This window comes from Macrobrachium nipponense, chromosome 3 (genome assembly GCF_015104395.2).
Source record: "Macrobrachium nipponense isolate FS-2020 chromosome 3, ASM1510439v2, whole genome shotgun sequence".
Taxonomy (NCBI): domain Eukaryota; kingdom Metazoa; phylum Arthropoda; class Malacostraca; order Decapoda; family Palaemonidae; genus Macrobrachium; species Macrobrachium nipponense.
The window spans coordinates 71,911,536-71,932,081 of NC_087202.1; the positions used below are offsets into that span (position 1 = coordinate 71,911,536).

General features: G+C 37.5%; 1 protein-coding gene across 12 annotated transcripts in view; it reads left to right on the top strand.

Annotated features, from left to right (window-relative positions):
* Positions 1–20,546, top strand: part of LOC135221803 (uncharacterized) — a 163,415-nt gene that overhangs the window by 59,489 nt on the left and 83,380 nt on the right. For 9 of the 12 annotated variants that reach the window (XM_064259663.1, XM_064259660.1, XM_064259670.1 and 6 more), the window contains 3 exons: positions 9,855–10,644; positions 11,612–11,793; positions 13,278–13,326. In XM_064259663.1, coding sequence (XP_064115733.1) covers positions 11,782–11,793; positions 13,278–13,326 — 61 coding nt within the window. In that variant the 5' untranslated portion in view covers positions 9,855–10,644; positions 11,612–11,781. Of the gene's footprint in view, positions 1–9,854; positions 10,645–11,611; positions 11,794–13,272; positions 13,327–20,546 lie in introns of all 12 variants that reach the window. The other 3 variants (XM_064259669.1, XM_064259672.1, XM_064259671.1) reach the window with 3 other exon arrangements.

Sequence of the window (20,546 nt, forward strand, 5' to 3'; positions counted from 1 at the left end):
CTCTCTCTCTCTCTCTCTCTCTCTCTCTCTCTCTCTCTCTCTCTCTCTCTCTCTCTCTCTCTCAATCGGACACACACACTATCTATTCCTTCGATTGTCTTTGTACCTAATATGTGAATAAAACTGATTTTATCAACCTTTGCATACTGCAACCAGTTCGGTCTGCTCAAAGGGTTCCCGTCTCTCCTCCCTCCATCCTCCAGCTAGCCGGCGTCATTTTTACCAAACTTCGTAAATAGTACATAGAAAAAATAAAATTGAGAAAATTTTACTTCATATATCGTACTGTTTCATTACTTTACACAATTAATTTAACTTTTGAACACATTAATTATAGAAAAAATGTGAAAGGGGGAACTTTTTGGGTTGGCTGGAACAAATTATCTTGATTCCCAACATTTCTTATGGGTGGATATTTGTTTCATATTTCGAACAAATCTTACTTCGAACAGTCTTCTGCAACGGATTAAGTTCGAAGTGCAAGGTACTACTGTACAGGGAGTCCCTGGTTATCGGTAGGGGTTCCATTCTCATGTTTGTGCTGAATTGAAAACCTCCATTACCCGAAACTGTGATTTATGGCGCTGGTAACCAGGGCTTGTCCCGTTATTGCGCCATAAATTGCCGATTTTATGGTGATTGACAAGTGACATAACACCGGATCGCCTATAACCGAGTCCGGCAATAACCTGGGACTGCCTGTACATTTATTAAACTACAAATGTCTTTTAATATCCAATTAGCTCTAGCTCAAAATTAATATATTTTCGTATGTTAACCGAAGGCAAATTTTTTAGTTAATTTCATCCTTTCATGGGTTGAAACCAGTGCCCAGCGGACTGAGGAGAAATCAGGGCTTCAGTGACGTTATCGATTCTGCCAACAAGTGAGGTTATAAGTTGATATCGATTGCAACCTTACAGATCACTGTCAAACTCAGTATTTGTAATTAGAATAGATATCCAGCCCCCTCTACCATGTCAACCAAGTCGAATGTTTCCCTCACGTAGCCATTTTATGAATTTTTATCATATCACCATGATTCATACACATGCATTAAGCTACAACAGTCCTTTAATATCCAATTCACTCTACCTCGGAAGTAATATATTTTCATATATATTATGTTAACTGAAGGGAAATATTTTAGTTGGTCATCATTTCGTCCTCTTGTGGGTTCAAACCAGCGCCCAGCGGACTAAGGAGAAATCAGGACCACAGGGACGTTATCAATTCGGCCAACAAGTGAGGTTATAAGTTGATACTGATTGCGACTTTACAAATCACTGTCGAACTCAGGTACTTGTAATTAGGATCAATATTCAACCATCTCACACACACACACACACACACACACACACACACACACACACACACACACACACTCTCTCTCTCTCTCTCTCTTTGAACAGAATTAAATTTCTGACTCGCATCAGGATTGAACCCACCTAGGTCTTTCGGTCTTTCAATTGAAAGACCAAGGTTCGATCCTGATATGAGTCAGAAATTTTTTCTGATATATATATATATATATATGATTATTAATATTTGTATATTAATATTATTAATATGTATATATATATTATATATTATAATATTATATTTAAATATATTATATATTATTATATATTTATATTTTTATTATTATTATATATTAATATTTTCTTATATATCTTATTTATTTTATATATATAATTTTTATATATATATTGTTATATTATATCTATATAATATATATATCATAGTTATATATATATTATATATATATATATATAATATATAATATATATATTTATTATTATATATTATGATTATAATATAGCATTATTATATATTATATATTTTATTTTTATTTAGAATAGTATTCTATATTTATATCTAATATTTATTTTATTTAATATATATATATTATTATATATATATATATATTATATATATATATATATTTTTAATAAATACAAAATATATATATATATATTATATAATATATATATAATTATATATAATATATATATATATATATATATATTATATATATAAAGATATATGCCACGAAGCAAAAATAAACTAAGCATATATCTTTATTTATGGATTTATTACGTTCCTAACTTTCGTGATTCAGTTATATATATATATATAATATATATATATATATGTGTATATATATATATATATATATATATATATATATATATATATATATATATATATATATGTAATTGTTTGTCATTGTACAATGGTTGAAATGCAATCTAAACAGCTGGTGTTATATGATTTGGTTAATCATAGCAAAGCAGCTTTTTTTTTTTTTTTTTATGCAACAAGCGTACAGTTACTAATGATACTTTTTTCTTATACATTTACTTTTAACTTAACTAGTAGATAGGATAAAGAGATGGAGTCAAAGAGTTTAGGTATCGTTCATATGACTGATTTGTATTAAACAGTTGTATGTAATCCGATTTTATTTTGCCAAAATTTTATGAATCCTTTATGAAAAATGAACATTAGTTATCTTAATGTTATTGCTACCATTAAAATTTTGAAATGGATACCAAAAGATTGATAAAATTGCTGTGAGCGCTATCGTAACTTGATGTTTACATATGAAGATATGCCAGTAATATACTATAAGGTAAAAATGGTTTTATTACATTAACGCTTCGTCGCCAGTTACAAAAAACAATGGCTGCATTGTTTGGAAAAGTTATATATTTGCAGTGGAACCTCGACATACGAAAGTCCCTACTTAGGAAAAATCCAAGTTACGAAAGCAGAGACGAAGATTTATTTGCTTCTGTATACGAAAATAATTCGGGTTGTGAAAGGGTAAACTCCGAGATTCGGCCGGACCACCGAGAACAATTTTTAAACTTGCGCGCCACCAACTTAGTAGACTCACCAACATCCTCCCGATCTCCCATTGGTTCCTGATGCTAGTCACCGCCGTAAGATCCTGCTCTCCTATTGGTCAGCATCTGTCCCATCATGCCTCTATGTAAAGGCGTTCCTTGACCATTTTTTGTGGCAGTGTTATCGTAAACACGAATTCAATTGTTCACATATATTTAGTTTGTTAACGTAAATTCGTGTGATTGATTTCGCTTTTGTTGTACTGTAAGTTACTTTATCGTGTGTGTGTGAACTTACTTACGTTATTAGCCATGGGTCCCAAGAATGTTGCTGAAGTCCACGGAAAGAAGAGGATGCTTTCTATGGAGAACGAAGATGGAGATAATCAAGAAGTGTCAATGTTTTCTGCTATTTGTTAATGTGTTTCGTAAAGTTTAGTGTTAATGTTTTCTTCCATTTTAGTGTGTTTTGTAAAGTTAAGTGTTCATGTTTTCTGCCATTTGTCCTCCTCCTCCTCTGTCACCACTTTCGGAGATCACCTCACTCGAAAGGTAAGGTTCCACATTTTACTACATATGCATGTACAGTATTTCTTGTACCATGTACACTAATACACTTTATTTACAGGTAAGTACTACAATAAAGGTTATGTTAGGTATTGCATTGGAATCTACGGCGGCCTCCATGTTGCAGACAGTTTGTTGGCTGGACCTCTGGTCTGTGGTTATTGCGACAATACCTTCCGACAGGTCCCCGGAAGGGTTGGTGAGTGCCTCCTCGCTTGCCAGTCTGTTGCAGTCCGGGGGCAAGGTGTTTTCATATTTGGCTCACCTCAGTGCCAATTTTGGGTTAATCTTCTGATTAGAAGGGACGCAGCTTTGTCTAGGATGGAGAGATCGCTCGACACTGAGTCCTTGCAGGCATTGAGGAATGGAGATCTGTTGGAGTCCCAATATTTGTCTCCTCGGACATAACTCGAAAATGCGGTAGACCGGCACCAGGCTGACACCAAAGACCGACTGGTGCACCAGGCTGTGTCTAAGTCGGAGTCTCGTCCTTGGAGACACCCGGCTCCTCCTCCTCTCCCTGTCCAGCAGCAGTCAAGGAGATCATCGCCTGGTAGGCTGTTGAGGACCTCGAGTTCGGCAGGGCCTTCCCATTCGACACAGCCCAAGTCAGAAGATCAACGCCCCTTTCGTTCTCGTTCCTTTAAGCCATGAAGGGGCCCAAGGGGCAGAGGTAAAGCGGATCGTCGGTAGGTTAGGCGCCTCTCCCTCTCCTGCGCCACGGGTGGGTGTGTGCCTGGCTGGCCATTGGGCCAAGTGTCAGAGTTATGGGGCGGTGAAGTAGGTGGTAGATGTCCTTCGGGTGTGATACCTACTGCCATTCGATTTCTCTCCTCCTCTGTCGGACAAGCCGCAGCTCAGGAAGGCATATCCTCCAGATTCTCTGAAGTTCTTGGCTCTTAGGGAGGAAGTGCAGAAAATGCTGGACAAGGATGCGATAGAGGAGTAGTGCGTCCATCCCCGGGGTTTTACAGTCACATCTTCTTGGTGCCCAAGGCGTCGGGAGGATGGAGGCCTGTGATCGACTTATCCACCTTGAATCACTTCGTCCGGAAGACACGGTTCAAGATGGAGACCCCACACTCAGTGTTGGCAGCTGTGAGGGAAGGCGACTTCATGGTGTCAATAGACTTTAGGGACGCACACTTCCAAATCCCTGTTCATCCCACGTCCAGGAAGTTCCTTCGCTTCTCTCTAGCGGACAAGATCTTCGAGTTCAAGGTCTTGTGCTTCGGGCTGACGACGGCCCCTCAAGTGTTCACAAGGGTCTTCTCTCTTGTGTCATGTTGGGCCCATGCTCAGGGGATCCGTTTGCTAAGGTACCTCGACGATTGGTTAGTCTTGGCAGTTTCCAGGGAGAAACTGCTGCAGGACAGGGATCGTCTGCTTCGGTTCTGTCTGGACCTGGGCATATTAGTCAACCAGGAATAGTCGAACCTCGTACCCTCTCAAAGGATTCTCTACCTGGGCATGGTCATTGATATGGCAGTGGCAAAAGTTTTCCCGTCGATCAGAGATTGGAGAAGTTGAGGCGGTAGTGCGCAACTTCCTGTCAAAGTCGCATCAGTCAGTTCATCAGTGGCAGGATCTTTTGGGAGTGTTGTCTTCCCTGGAGAAGCTGGTCCCTCATGGGCTACTTCATCTTCAGTCTCTGCAATGGAGACTGGGAGAATTCTGGTCTCCGGCAGGGGACTCTCCCCTGTTTATGGTTCTTTTGTCTCTGGAAGTGAGAGAAGACCTTCGTTGGTGGTTGGGCGACCAGAATCTGTTGAAGGGTGTCCCTCCGTGTTCTCTCCCACCGGACTTCCTTCTGTTCTCGGACGCCTCCCTCGCAGATTGGGGCGCTCGTTTAGGCAGCCTCATCGCTTCAGGTGTTTGGAGGTTGGAGAACAAGCAAGCAACATATCAACGTATTGGAGTTGAAGGCGGCTTTCCTGGGTCTGAAGGAGTTTCAGGGGAAGGTAGAGGGTCGTCGTTCTCATGTCAGACAACACCACGGTGGTAGCCTATGTGAACAAACAGGGAGGTCTGGTTTCACATCAACTTCACGCCTTGACCGTCGAGCTTCACCAGTGGGCGGTCAGCAATTCGGTAGAGCTCTTAGCCAGGTATATCCCAGGGAAACGGAACTTGGTCGCAGACAAACTCAGTCGCCGGGATCAGATCCTAGGCACAGAGTGGTCCTTTCATCAAGTGGTGGTAGACAAGCTTTTCCAGATTTTGGGGGAGACCCATGCTGGACCTTTTTGCGACATGCTTCAACAGGAAGCTGGAGGTGTTCTGTTCAGTGGTCCCAGATCTTTTAGCATTGGTAGAGGATGCTTTCCAACATCCCTGGGACAACCTGTAGGTGTATGCCTTCCCTCTGTTTTGTTTGATCCATCAGGTTCTGAACAGGCTGATGAGTTCACAGGGTCTCGGGATGACTTTGGTAGCCCCTCTGTAGCCTCAGGGGGAATGGTTTCCAGATCTGCTGTCGTCGTTGTCAGAGGTTCCGAGGGAGATTCCCCCTTGGTGACATCTGTGTCAGCCCCATGCGGAAAGGTTCCACCAGTCAGTAGATTCCTTGTATCTCTTCCGAGTGAGAGGCTTTCCTCAGAGAACAGCTGGGCATATGTCCAGCAGTCTTTGAAAGTCGACCTCCTCAGTTTACCAAGGCAAATGGACGATCTACTGTGATTGGTGTCGTAAATGGGGTTTTTCTTCACTCATGACCTCTATTCAGCGAATAGCAGACTTTTTAACCTTCCTCAGAGACGAGAAAAGTTTGTCCGTTTCTGCTATTAGAGGCTACAGTGCGGCAGTAAGTTTGGTGTTACGCCTTAAGGGTATCGACATCTCTTCCTGGGAACTTTTCCTGCTAGTTAAGGGGTTTGAGCAGTCGAGTTCTCCTAGAGAGCTCAAGCCTCCAACGTGGGATGTTTCTTTGGTTCTTACGAGCTTCACTAAGAGTCCATATAAGTCCTTAAGTCGCTTATCTGACAGGAACCTGACGCTCAAGACAGTTTTCCTTCTGGCTTTGGCATCTTCCAAGAAGGTAGGAAAACTCCACGGTCTGAGCTATGAGGTGAAGCACACCAGAGGTTGGGGGTCGATGTCCTTCGAATTTGTCCTGGAATTCGTGGCCAAGACCCAAAATCCCTTGGTGCATGATGACAGGTTCACTTCATTTTTCATTCCATCACTCCATTCCATCACTTGACAGACTTTGTGGGTGGTGATGCTCAAGAGCTTTTGTTGTGCCCTGTCCGGGCCCTGCGTTGCTATCTTAAAAGGACTCGGCACCTTAGACCAGGCTGCCACAAACTTTTTGTTAGCACAGGCCGTACAAAGAAAGAAGTGTCTGAGAATACCATCTCATTTTGGATACGGGAAGCCAACAGACAGGCATACTTGACTCTTGATGATTCACCACCACCATGTCTGCGCAGGCTAGAGCACATGGCGTTAGAGGCATTGGTCCCTCTCTGGCTTAAAAAAGAACTTTGCTGTACATAGTGTTGAGCGGTGGTACTTAGTTATGCCAGTCGACGTTCACCTCCTATCTTAAGGGTGTTGCCCACAGATCTATGGACACGTTTTCCCTGGGTCCTGTGGTGGCTGCCCAACAGGTTAAGTAACTCTTAGTTGCCCTTAACAGGGCACCTTTGTATCTTACCTAAGATGATTGTGTGGATGAGAGAGTGAGTAAGTTGGCTGGTCTCCTCCTTTCTCTTGTACCTTTCCTTCTTCCTTCGGGCGGTTTAAGGAATAGACACGTCATTCGCTGGACTGGTCTGATACAGGTGAGTAAGGTAGTCATACTGATAGTGTGGTCGTGCAATATACAAATATCTTACCCGCTTGGTAGCATATGCTCCACTCCTTGGCAAGGAGGAGTTTGGAGTAATACAAACCCTGATGTCTTGGTTTGTTATTGGACTGTCAAAAGTTTCTCTTTGGTTCCCTATACAATGGTTATCCCATATATCATTGTACGCCACTCAGGTTCTGAGTGGTTAGATAGCAATTTATCTAGCTTCTCAATAGGCTTCAGTCCCCCTCCAAGAACCATTTCTTTTGAGAACTGGAGTGGTAGGTAGGCCCCCAGCTGGTTTAGGATGTCTTGTACCTCCCTTCAAGTATGAGTCTATCCTACTGTTAAGACCAAAGGTTTGTTCGCTTATGAACAAATGACAAATTTTCTAAGACAATTTGTATTTTTCATCGCTACAGACCTGAGTTCTTAACGTTATACTGCCCGCCTCTAGCCACCCCTCTGTTTGTTAAGTCATCCTGAGTTGGGAAAGACTGGCGTAGCGTCGTCGTCCTTGACCACTCCTAACCCAAGCTACCCATGCGTTGCCGGATATCACAAGATTCCTTGCTTTCATCTGCTTTTTAACCGGATCTAGCTTGGTGCTAGAAATTATCCTCTTGTTAAGACCTCAGGTTTGTAGCAATGAAAAATACAAATTGTCTTAGAAAATTTTTCATATTTCATTGTTTATTGGTCAATATAACTTTATTATAAAATTTACTGTGGTGTTTTTGTAGGGCTTGGAACGAATTAGGCAATTTACACGTAAAATGTAGTTCGAGATACGAAAAAATCAGGTTACAAAGGCCGCTTCGGAACGGATTAATTTCATATCCTGAGGCTCTACTGTACCACCAAATTGTTAATGAATATTTAATGAAAAAAGATCGTCACATTATCCTAAATGTTATTGCTACTGTAATTGCATAAAATTTTGGAAAGGTTACCAAAAGATAAGTATTTCTGTGAGCTCAACTATAACTTTATATCTTCTCAGGTGAGCTCTCATACATAAAAGCTGATTTCATTGATATGGAACTATTTCTCAAATATGCCAATAATGTATAAGGTAATATTGGTTTTACTATCTTTACTATCAGTTTACATCTTAATGTGAATCTTTTCGTGTCGGTGGTTATCGCAGGGAGGCCTAGGCTATCCTACCTATAAACATCGCTTAGAATTCAAGGTTTAAGTCTTAGAATGGTAGTATAAGGTGACTACCAATTTTTAGGGGTGAATTTTAGGATTTAAAGGGTGTCTTTTTTGCAGAAATATACACTAATTCATATATATGTACTTACCAAGTAATTACAGAGTCAGAGCCCTCCCTCTTCCCTTCTCAAAAAACAGAATGAAGCCAGGCAACATATTGGTTATCACAAAACCTGTATAGTTAGGGGGGAGGGGATTTAGTCACCTAAACTTTGAAACAGAAGCGCTAACGTGATTTTTACAAATTTATGTGTGCCGCAAGACTGAAAACTATAGCCAAGTAATCATTTCTTAATTTTATTGTAAAAATATATTCCAAAGGCCTTGATCTTTGTTATAGTCATGGAATCAATCGAAGCGGCCGCCTTTACAGTGTCCATCATCCGTTTCTTGTCTTTAATGGGGTGGATACTGTTGATTGCGATAGATACTCTTCATTTGCTATGGCCGTAATTACCTTTCCCATGGCATGCTGGTTGATAATTTTCATTTTGTGTTCTAAACTGATGGAATGCCTCTACATACTTCGTCACACCAGCAGCAGCATAGTCACTTGGGCATTTGGAAAACATGCTGATTGTACATAAATTTGCATTTTAAACAATTCAAAATGGAAAAAATCACTAACACTCGCCCAACTTTACTCTGTAGACAGTAAATGGGAATGAGGAATGGGTTAGGGCGAGAGATTCGCACCTCCCAGCCTCTGGGGCAACATATCGTACCATACATTGCTGCCTGAACCCTTCGTGCGAGTTTTAGAATTTTGGTTGCATCAGTATCATCATATTAACTGGTATTGTTATCATAATTTTGAAATATCATAACTTGACCCATCGTAGCTCAAGGACTACCTGTATTGAATAATCTGTATTGGATTAAGGCTACATGGTTATATGGAAAAGATCCATTACAGAGATTTTTGTCTGACTTCACCCTAATTAACCCATTCTTTGCACTTAAGTTTTATACACATAAATAGTTTCATAATCCGTTTTAAAAACTTAGAAACGGTAAATTGCTGTAAATTGTTGTCTTTAAGTATGGTGGGTCAGCTGATAAGTTTAATGAGGCTACTGGTAGCTAGTCAGATGACTTCAAGTGATCATGTGTTGGACTTGCCTTTCTTGTAAAGTTGAATCCTTAGTTAAAAAAAATATTCCTTCAGTAAATGCTAAACTGTATTTTCATTTCTTAAGTAAAGGCTCTCTTTAGTTTAGGAGCATATTCTTTCATATAGGGAGTAATAAACCCCTGTATAGTGTTCTTATTTTTATTAGTTAAGTTTAATGTAAAGAGCTATGACGTGGTTATTTGGAGTTCGTATTCTATAATACTGTAACACCTTTTTGTAGTTTTTATGCTTTATGACATAAGCTTTCTTAAACCCATGTACTGATTAGAAAATTCTGTAATTACAGGCAAGATGTGTGGAGGCGGTGTGGTGAGCGCTCGAGGTCCCCGCCCCCCTCAGCAGCTGCCGCCACACCCTTTGTGCCACCGTCGTCGTCGCCGTCGCCCCCAGTAACACTCCTTACCGCCATGACCATTGCCTGATTCCCTTTTCTCCCACACACACCCCACAGTCACTTATTCCTTAGCTGGCTTTCCTCTCCCTCCACTAGCTTGTATAACTTGGCAGCCTTATTTATCTTCGAAAGGATATTTGGTTAAAAAAAAGTAGTTTGTAATTGGTTTCAGCATTGCAGTAGTATACACTTTTTGTTCATGCTGATAATCAGCTACAACATTCAAATAAAGTTTGAGTGCTATATCCATATATTTGACCACTTAATCTCTTGGTTGGATTTCACTGAGAGTTGTGCTACTTCACATATTGTACAACTTCCTTGTGTCATTCACTCCTGAGATAATCATCATAGAACCTTTTTTTTTTTTCGTAGTTACCGAACGACCGCTTCTCGTCTAGAGCCTGCGTAAAAGGGCTCTAGATTGAGAACTTCTCACAGTAATTCATAATGCCTCAGCTCTAAGAAATCAAGGGGTAATTTTTCTTTTTTCTTTTTATTTTTTTGTAATAGGTTACAGTGTTACTTAACATTTTCAGTGTATCAGTAACATTTTGATTCTTTGCCAGCTATAGTTGAGTTCCCTTTCCTTCATATCCTATAATTATTACCATACTTTAATATATTTCTCGATAACGACATGAAAACGACTGAAATTCTTCAAGCAACTGAAGTGGCCAAGGTTAGTTGAGGTTGGGTTTAGTTATTTACTTTAGTTTTTTGGGTGTCACTGAAATACTGTCGAAATTAGCTAAAGTTTGGTTAATTGATGTAGTTATAGTAATGATAGTTAATCCCATCAGCATGAAATTTTGTGTCACTGAAATACTGTCAAAATTTGCTAAAGTTTGGAAAAATTATGTAGTTATAGTAATGATAGTTAATCCCATCAGCATGAAAATATAGTTTTAACCAAATTAACCAGAGCACTGGGTAAATAATCTTAACTATTATATTTGTCTGGAATGAAAGGAGTTTTGTTCAAAACCCCAAAACATTTCGGCTGAACATCATATCTTGCAAATGTCAACTTGGTGATGAAGACTGTAATTGATGAGTTAAAATTATAAAAGGCAGACTCATTAATAGGGGGAATTTGGTGTGTGTGTTTGTGTTTTTTTTTATTTTTTTTCCCTTGGACAAAAGTAGAACAGCCCTTGTAAGTGTCATGTTGGTAATGTTGCTGTACACACACAACTTGCAGTGATTTGATCAAATGGCCTAGTAAAACTGTTACACTGTACAACAGTGAAAAAAAATTGGAAATGACTATAATTTTTAAAGGTAGTTTGTTTCATTCATGAAAATACCACTGGTTTTACTGTGACCTCCCATTTTCTGATAATTGGATAGTTGAGTATTGTTTCCACAATAGTTTCAAAGTGAGCTCTAGCATAGAAAGAAACACTTTATTTCATTTCCTATTCCTGTTATTCTGCTGAAGTGATACAGAAGTGCATGTTAGTCAGCATGAGTCTAACAGAGACTAGCTACAATGCCTATGAAATTTAAAAACTCCCCTGACAGTTTCTGTTATATCTGCGGATCTCTAACACCAAACATCTATATCATCTTCACTTTGACTTCAAAGTTGGTGGTCAAGACAGGTGCACCACTTCACACTCTCCTTAGATGTTCTTTCATTCTAGATCGCATCAAATATAAAGTACTACAGGCGGCCCTCGGTTAGCAGCAGGGGTCTGTTACTGGCCGCCGACGCTAAGCTATTTTAAAGCCTACAGCCGCAGCACACCTTCTTTCAAAATTCTAGACCAGTTAACAGCGCCCTAGACCAGTCAGACGACGCCTTAATCCCGCAATGGCGCAACAAGTAAAATTATATTTATGCTGTATAGATCTATAGAATTTACTGTACAGTACATTATAGTATTATAAATACTGTAAAGTGAAAAAAGCCTAGCTTTAATCCTTTGGATGTCTAGATTATGTAAAGATATTATAAGGTGTTATACAGTGTACAGGTAGTTGTAGTGTTCAAGTTACGATAATTCGTCTTATGATAATCCGATTTTATGAGAGACCAAATTACAATAGCCTAACTTTATCCCATCTTCTAGTTACATAAGTTCAAAAAAGCAAAAGAGAATGACAAAAGTATGGTTTTAACGTTATAAACAACCGAACGTGAAACTACTTTTTTTTTTACAACCGAAGTCGATAACATCTATTTGGCTTGTATTTCAATCATCGCACTATAGTACACTATTACCATAGTTGTTGTAAATGATGTTATGTAGAACAGAACTGAGATATCTTAATGTAATCACTATTCGCTAAACATCAAAGATCAATCGGGAAATATACTGTTAAATTTAAACCTAGTTATAACTGAAGCTGGGAAAACTGTTCAAGCTGCTAATGACTATTGTTGTGCATTGGCAACAAGGATAAAACTGCAGTAAACGTATGCCATCAAACACAACCATAGATAAATAAAATTGAGATAAAATAATTTTAATCAAAACTACTGGGCTTGAAAGAACACATTTTACTGTTGGTTTTACGCCAATACGTACAAGATACATAACATAAAGTTCGTATTATGATAATATAAAGGAAAATTGCGAACTGAAACATGTAATTTTTTCATGCAATAAACATGCCGCCAACATAATCTGTAAACGAAAAAAAAAAAAGTTCACAATCACAATGAGACATTTTCAATTCATATTTCCACCTAAAAACACATCGTATAAGGAAAAATAACCTTGTCTGATATAAGTCAAGTATCTAGATATTCGTTTATGCCAACTAGAAGGAAGAAAATTCGCTCAGAATTGCGTTAAATATGGCGAAACAAACTCTTATTCGCCATCACAAAACTCTGTCCGCTCCGGGGAATATTAGCTTAGGCTTGCCGTAGTATTTTATAATACAATACAGGCAGTCCCCGGGTTACGACGGGGGTTCCGTTCTTGAGACGCGTCGTAAGCCGGAACATCGTCAAAAATCCTAAGAAAACCTTACTTTTAATGCTTTGGGTGCATTGAAAACTCTGTAAATTGCATTCTTATTGCATTTTTCATAAAAAAAACTTCAAATATTGATTATTTTGCATTTTTGGTGTCATATTTCACCTGCCAGATCAGTGTTGTAGGCGTCGTAACCCTGGAAATAATTTCTGATTAACCTCGGAACGTCGTAAGCCCCGGGACTGTCGTAACCCGGAGACTGCCTGTAATATGAGAATGCATACAATATTATTGGATACAGTGAAGTAATGTATAACTTTTTAAAGGATTTATGGAAAAGATGTATAATTGATAAAATAACACCATGCATTTTTCAGAACAGTGGCGGACAAGAACAAACATGGAAAAAACATCCTCTAACAACGTGGAGGGTAGATACAAAAGCTGCCTTAATTTGTATCATATTTATGTACAAAAATAAAAATACCCTATATATACATAATATTTTTCCATACACATTTTAAACATAAGAGCATGAACATTTATAAAATCGACACATCGATCGCCAAATTTGCGCACTTTTTAACGCTATATTTTCGGAAGAGCGGCAAGCAGCTGCCTTAGTATCATATTTCTGTGCAGAATTAAAAATATCCTATACATAATACATTTGCATACACATTTTAAACATTAAAGCATGAACATTTATAAAATCGACACATCGATCGCTAAATTTGCACTTTTTTTAACCCTTAAACGCCGAAGCGGTAAAAAAAAAAAAATTTCTCCCGTGTGCCGGAGACGTTTCAGAGTGAGCGCGGAAGCGGAAAAATATTTTTTTCAAAAATTCACAGCGCGCTTAGTTTTCAAGATTAAGAGTTCATTTTTGGCTCCTTTGTTGTCGTCATTGCCTGAAGTTTAGTATGCAACCATCAGAAATGAAAAAAATTATCATTATCATATATAAATAATGCGATATATGATAGCGCAAAAACGAAATTTCATATATAATTGTATTCAAATCACGCTGTGCGCAAAACGGTTAAAGGTAACAAGTTACTTTTTTTTACGTTGTAATTTACACTAAATTGCGATCATTTTGGTATATAACACATTGCAAAACGATAAAAGCAACACAGAAAATATTATCACAAAATAATGCATGAATTCGTAACGCACGGACGTAAACAGATATTTTTTTCAAAAATTCACCATAAATCTACATATTGTCCTAGAGACTTCCAATTTCTTTCAAAATGAAGACAAATGATTGAATATTACTATACTGTAAGAATATTAGCTTAAAAATGCAGTTTTCGACCATATCTGACGAGTTGAAATTGACCGAATGTCGAATTTTTTTTATATATTTTTTTTTTATATGCAATTATTTCGGAAATAAGAAAAGCTACAACCTTCAAATACTTTTTGTTTTATTCTACATGAAATTGCGCACATTTTCATATATAAAACTCTATGAAATGCCTAATATGAAACGGAGCAAATATTCCGAGAATGGGACTTCGTATTTCGGAGATTTGTGGCGGGGAATCCGCGCGCGGAGGGAAGGAAAGCTTTTTTTAAAAATTCACCATAAATTTAAATATTGTGCTAGAGACTTCGAATTTTTTTCACTATGAAGATAAATGACTGAATATTACTAGACTGTAAGAGTTTTAGCTTACAATTGCGTTTTACGACCATTTCGGTAGAGTCAAATTTGACCGAACGTGGGTTTTTTTCTATTTATCGTGATTTATATGCAAATCTTTCAAAAATGAGAAAAGCTACAACCTTCAACTATTTTTTGTTGTATTATACATGAAATTGCGCACATTTTCATATATAAAACTATGTAACGGCTAATTTAAAATGATGCAAACATTACCACAATCGCACGTATGATTTTTTCGGAAGTTACCGCGCGGACGTAAAGAAAATGTTATTTTTTTTCATAAATTCACCATAAATCGAAATATTGTGCTAGAGACTTCCAATTTGTTGCAAAAGAAGGTAAATGCTTGAATATTACTAGAAAATAAGCGTTTTAGCTTACAATTGCGTTTTTCGACCATTTCGGTAGAGTCAAAGTTGACCGAAGGTTGAAAATTTGTCACATCCTTTTTTATATGAAAATATTTCAAAATTGATAAAAGCTACAACCATAAGTTGTGCTTAGTTGTATTTTGCATGAAATTTCGCACATTTTCATATATAAAACTTTATGTAACAGCTAATTTAAAATGGTGCAAACATTACCACAATCGCATTTATGATTTTTTTCGGAAGAGTTACCGCACGGACGTAAGGAAAACTTTTTTTCATAAATTCACCATAAATCGAAATATTGTGCTAGAGACTTCCAATTAGTTGCAAAATTAAGGTAAATGATTGAATATTACTAAAATATAAGAATTTTAGCTTACAATTGCGTTTTTCGACCATTTCGGTAGAGTCAAAGTTGACCAAAGGTTGAAATTTTGGCACTTATCGTTATTTATATGAAAATATCTCAAAACTGATAAAAGCTACAATCATGAGTATTTTTTTTTTTTGTATTCTACATAAAAATGCGCACATTTTCATATATAATACTCCATGTAACGGCTAATTTAAAATGGTAAAAAAATTATGTCAAAGTGACGAAATAATTTCCGAGATGTGTCACAGATACTTTTTAGTACGGCAAGAAAGAAATTCGTGCTTGCGCGCCTGCGTAACGATTGTAAACAAAACAACACCTTGATCCGTGAACTCCCAGCATCCCCCAAGGCGCGTGATTCAAGAGTTTTCGGCTGGTAGGCCTAAAAGTATTTTTCCGCGAATTTCTAAAAAAACTTTTGTATGTCGACGTAAAATACGTCCAGTCGGCACCCGAGAGACAAAAAATGTCGACGTAAAATACGTCCAGTCGGCGTTTAAGGGTTAACTACGGTATATTTTCAGAAGAGTGGCAGATGGCAGCTTACAAGAATGAACATGAAAAAACATCATATTTGATAACGTGAAGGGCAGTTTCAAAAACTGCCTTTGTATCATATTTATGTGCTGAAATAAAAATACCTATATGTAATATATTTTCATACACATTTTAAACATAAAAGCATGAACATTTATAAATCGATACATCCATAGCTAAATTTGCACTCTTTTAACTCTATATTTTTGGCATAGAACAGCGTCAGAGGCATATATTTTACCCTAATACCTATGTAATAGCTCTCAATACAATTTTTTAATCTCATTTGCATAACCTTTATGGGCTGAGCGGTATTTCTACAAATGTATTTACTCGTTAGACATAGCGGCGCTGTTGACCGAAAATTGTGCTGTAAAAATACCTTAAAAAGTCTTTATTTTTTTAATGAATATTTTTGACGACAGCTGTAAAACCGATTCGCCATTGAGCGATTGTGCTGTTAACCGCGGGCCGCCTGTACATGAATGGCTTTTCTGTGCAGATCTGAAAGTTGTAGCCATTCTTAATGGATTGCAAACTGGCTATATAAAGTACATGTGCTTTCTATGTAAGTGGGTACAGCTGGGCAAGATCAGAATGGCCACCAAGATATTCAGTGACACAAGGGTCTCACAATGTTGTTTATGAACACTTGTGAAAAAGGAGAAAATAATTTTCCCACCACTACATATAAAACTAGGCTTAATGAAACAGTTTGTGAAAGTCCTGAAGCATGACAAACAAGCATTCGTGTACCTCAAGAAGAAATTCCCTAAAATATGTGATGCAAAGATTAAAGAAGGCATATTGTAGGACCACAAATTCGTCAACTCAGGTTGACAGTGACTCAAGTAGCAGTGGAGGAAAGTTAGCTAAGAGCTTTGTGTGCATTTAAGGGTGTCTGCAATGGTCTTCTGGGAAAGCACAAGGCGCCTCACCATGAAGTTTTAGTTGATGAACTTATCTAAAGCTACCAACAGCTGGGTTGCAACTTGCGACATGTCACAAACTAAATTTTTTGAATTCACATCTTTCATTTTTCCCAGAGAACACAGGGGCTGTCAGTGATGAACATGGAGAGAGGTTCCATCAGGATATAGTGAGAATGGAAAGTAGGTACAAATGGAAATGGAGCCTGGCCATGTTAGCAGACTTATGTTGGAATCTGATTCGTGACAAACCAAATATACAACATAATGACAACGAAAATATTTATGTTGATCTTTCTTGTTACATTTTACATTAATTTTGATAGGATGTTTGAAAATGGATATGTTCTACTTATTTTATGGTAAAAATTAGTATAATTTGTAAATTTACCTCAATTTATAGCCTTGTACAGTGGTAACTCGACATACGAAAGGCTCGACTTACGAAAAACTCGAGATACGAAAGCAAATACAAAAAAATTTACAGCTCTACATACGAAAAGTTTTCAAGATACAAAAGGTTGTTGCTGTAAAGTCCCGAGATTCGCCCGGACCACCAAGAACAATTTTAAAACTTCCGCGCCGCCAGCTTAGTAAACTCGCCACCATCCTCCCGCTCTCCCATTGGTTCCTGATGCTAGTCACCCCATAAGATCCTGCTCTCCTATTGGTCAGCATCTACCCCTTGTGCTGTAAATATTCTATTGGTAAAAGGATGCTGTAAATTGAAAAACTTATTTATGCAACACATTTAATAAAAAAAAAAACATTAGGTAAAGATAGAATAAAGAATAGAAATGAATGGTTATTATACTGTTTGGTAGTTTCAGTAGTTGAAGAGGGATAATGAAAATTTATGGCTTACTGTGTAAAGTGATTGCTTGGCGATCGTTCGATACTCGTAAGTGCTGGATGTAAACAGAAGTTTGGAAGCTTTATTTTGTTTTGTTTGTTTATTATAGTTAATGGTTACATAATAATTATTTGAAATGAGTACATGCAATACATTTAATAAAAAAAATTGTGAATTAGATATCATAAAATATAAAATAAATCAGACTGCCAACAAATACGTATTTTTTAGAATTCTTGTTTTAATATTACGTTACGTATACGTTTCATTATAGCTGTCAGTAACTCTGTATCTCCATTAGGTAAAGATAGAATAAAGAATAGAAATGAATGGTTATTATACTGTTTGGTAGTTTCATTAGTTGAAGAGAGATACTAATGAAAATTTATGGCTTACTGTGTCATAGGAAAAATGATTGCTTGGTGTTCGTTCGGTACTCGTGAGACGGTAAGAGCTGAATGTAAACAATCGATTAGAAGGTTTTTTTGTTTTTGTTTGTGTATTATATTTAATGAATAATTAATAATTATTTGAAATTAGTACATACTGATTATTTATACATTTTATTGGCATATTCTAAGCTTTTAGCTTCTTGGGTTTAGATGTCGGAATCATAGACTAGGCTACAGTAGCAACCGCTAACATAGGCTACGCGTATTGCTAAAGGACATATGCTAAAGTCCTAATATATGCAGTAAAAATGGGGTTGAACATTACATGCATTTGAATATTACTCAAGTATGTACAGTATTTTGCCTTTTTGGAGTCTTATTTCTTCCGTCGGATCGGCGTCGTAACCCTAGAACATGTGTTTTAGGCCTGGAAATATAATATACTGGGGTGTTTTTGGAGGGCTTGGAACAGATTAGGCATTTTACATGTAAAATGTGGTCCAAGATATGAAAACCTCATGATACAAGGGGTGCCTCGGAACTGATTAATTTCGTATCTCGAGGTATTACTGTATTAAAATTTGTGTAGTATAAAAGTGTTTGAGGTTTTTACATGAAACTGAGACATGCCACAGGTAACTGCTTGGTATATTTGGAATCAGCAACCCTCAAATGACACTAAAAATCGGCGGGGGTTCTTTTCCCGGGGGTGTGCTGATTAGCAAATCCGCCATTAACCGAAACTCAGTGATTTATGACGCTTTTGGCGCTGGTAACTGGTTATCAATGCCATAAGCACCCTCTTATGGTTCCGATAACCGGAACTCGTCCCATTATGGTGCCATAAATTGCCAATTTTATGGCACTAAACAAAGGTCATGAAACTGGATCGCCGATTACCGAGTCCACCAACAACCGGGGACTGCCTGTACAGTGTTATGAGCATAAGTATAGTCGACCCCCAGTATGCGCGGATGTTAGGGACCACAACCACCTGAAATATTTTGAACCCATGATAAGTTGGTACCCCCCCTCTAAAAATGCTTATAACTGCCCATTATAATAGTTAAAGCACTAAATATATCTTAAACTATCATTATAAACCAAATATATATTAAACTATCATCTTAAAACATTTTACGTAATATGTCATTTTTTTTTCCCACCTTTATCCCTACATTAAGGGGTTGGTTGCCTGATGTGCATTCTCCACTGCCTTCTATCAAAGGCATCATCCTCCACCAGACCTCTTCTCTCCATATCTTCCTTCACTTTATCATGCCATCTAATTCTGTTTTCCTTTTCAATCTTCTTCCTCTAACTAACAGGTTCCTCCCAAATCCTCTTCACTACCTCATCATCCATCCTCAACACATGCTCATACCATGTGAATTGTGCTTCTTATCACATCTGTCATCTTGACTAAGCCTGCCCTTCTTATTTCATGGTTTTCCCATCACTCAAGCAGTGATATTCCCATAATCCACCTCGGCATTCTCATGAATGTTCTCTCAAGCTTTACTTCCTCTTTTCTTCTTTGAGCCCATGTTTCTGATTCATACATTAACACTGGTCTTATCACTGTGCTGTAGATTTGATTTTAGCTTGATTGACATTTTCTTCTCGGATACTACTTCAGCTACCTCTCTCCACTTCCCCCACGAAGCTTTTATCCTGCTGTCAACTTCAGTATCTCTTCCCTTCGGTCTTAAGAAAAGGTTAGATCTTAGTGTCCCAGCTGGAAACCAGCCAAAAACAATAAAAGATTGTATTATAAGGAATCTGTAGACTTGGATTTCTTGCAGTTCTTGGGCTTGACAGGATCCCAAGTGAAGACTTTTGAAAATGTTTGCATAATCCGCCTTGTAGAGGTTGTCACAATGGACGGCATGCCCCTTTTTATCCCAAGTAATGCCGGGTTCAGCAGCTAGTAATTATATATATAATATTATATATATATATATATATATATTATATATATATATATATATCTATATATATATATATATATATATATATATATATATATATATATATAATACAGTGGTCCCCCTTATTCGCGGGGGATGCGTACCAGACCCCCCCCGTGAATAGTTAGAACCCGCGAATGTTTGAAACCCCTATAAAAATGCTAAGAACAGCCTATTTTGTTAGTTAAAATTCAAGAAAAACCATTTAAAATTTCATACTTTGTTTTTTTAATAGTTTTATCACAAAAAGTGCATTTTATGATGTAATTGATAAAAAAAAAACAGGAATTTATGGATATTTCTCATAGAAAAATACCGCGAATAATGCGGGGAAATGTTCCAGAGAGAAATCCGCGAATCCGGAGAACGCGAATACAGGGGGCCCACTGTATATATATATATATACATACGACGCATGTTCCAGGTTTACGACACCTACATCGCTGATCTGGCAGAAGAAATATGACTCCAAAAATGCAAAATAATCATTATTTGAAGGTTTTTTTTTTATGCAAAATGCAATAAGAATGCAGTTTACATAGTTTTGA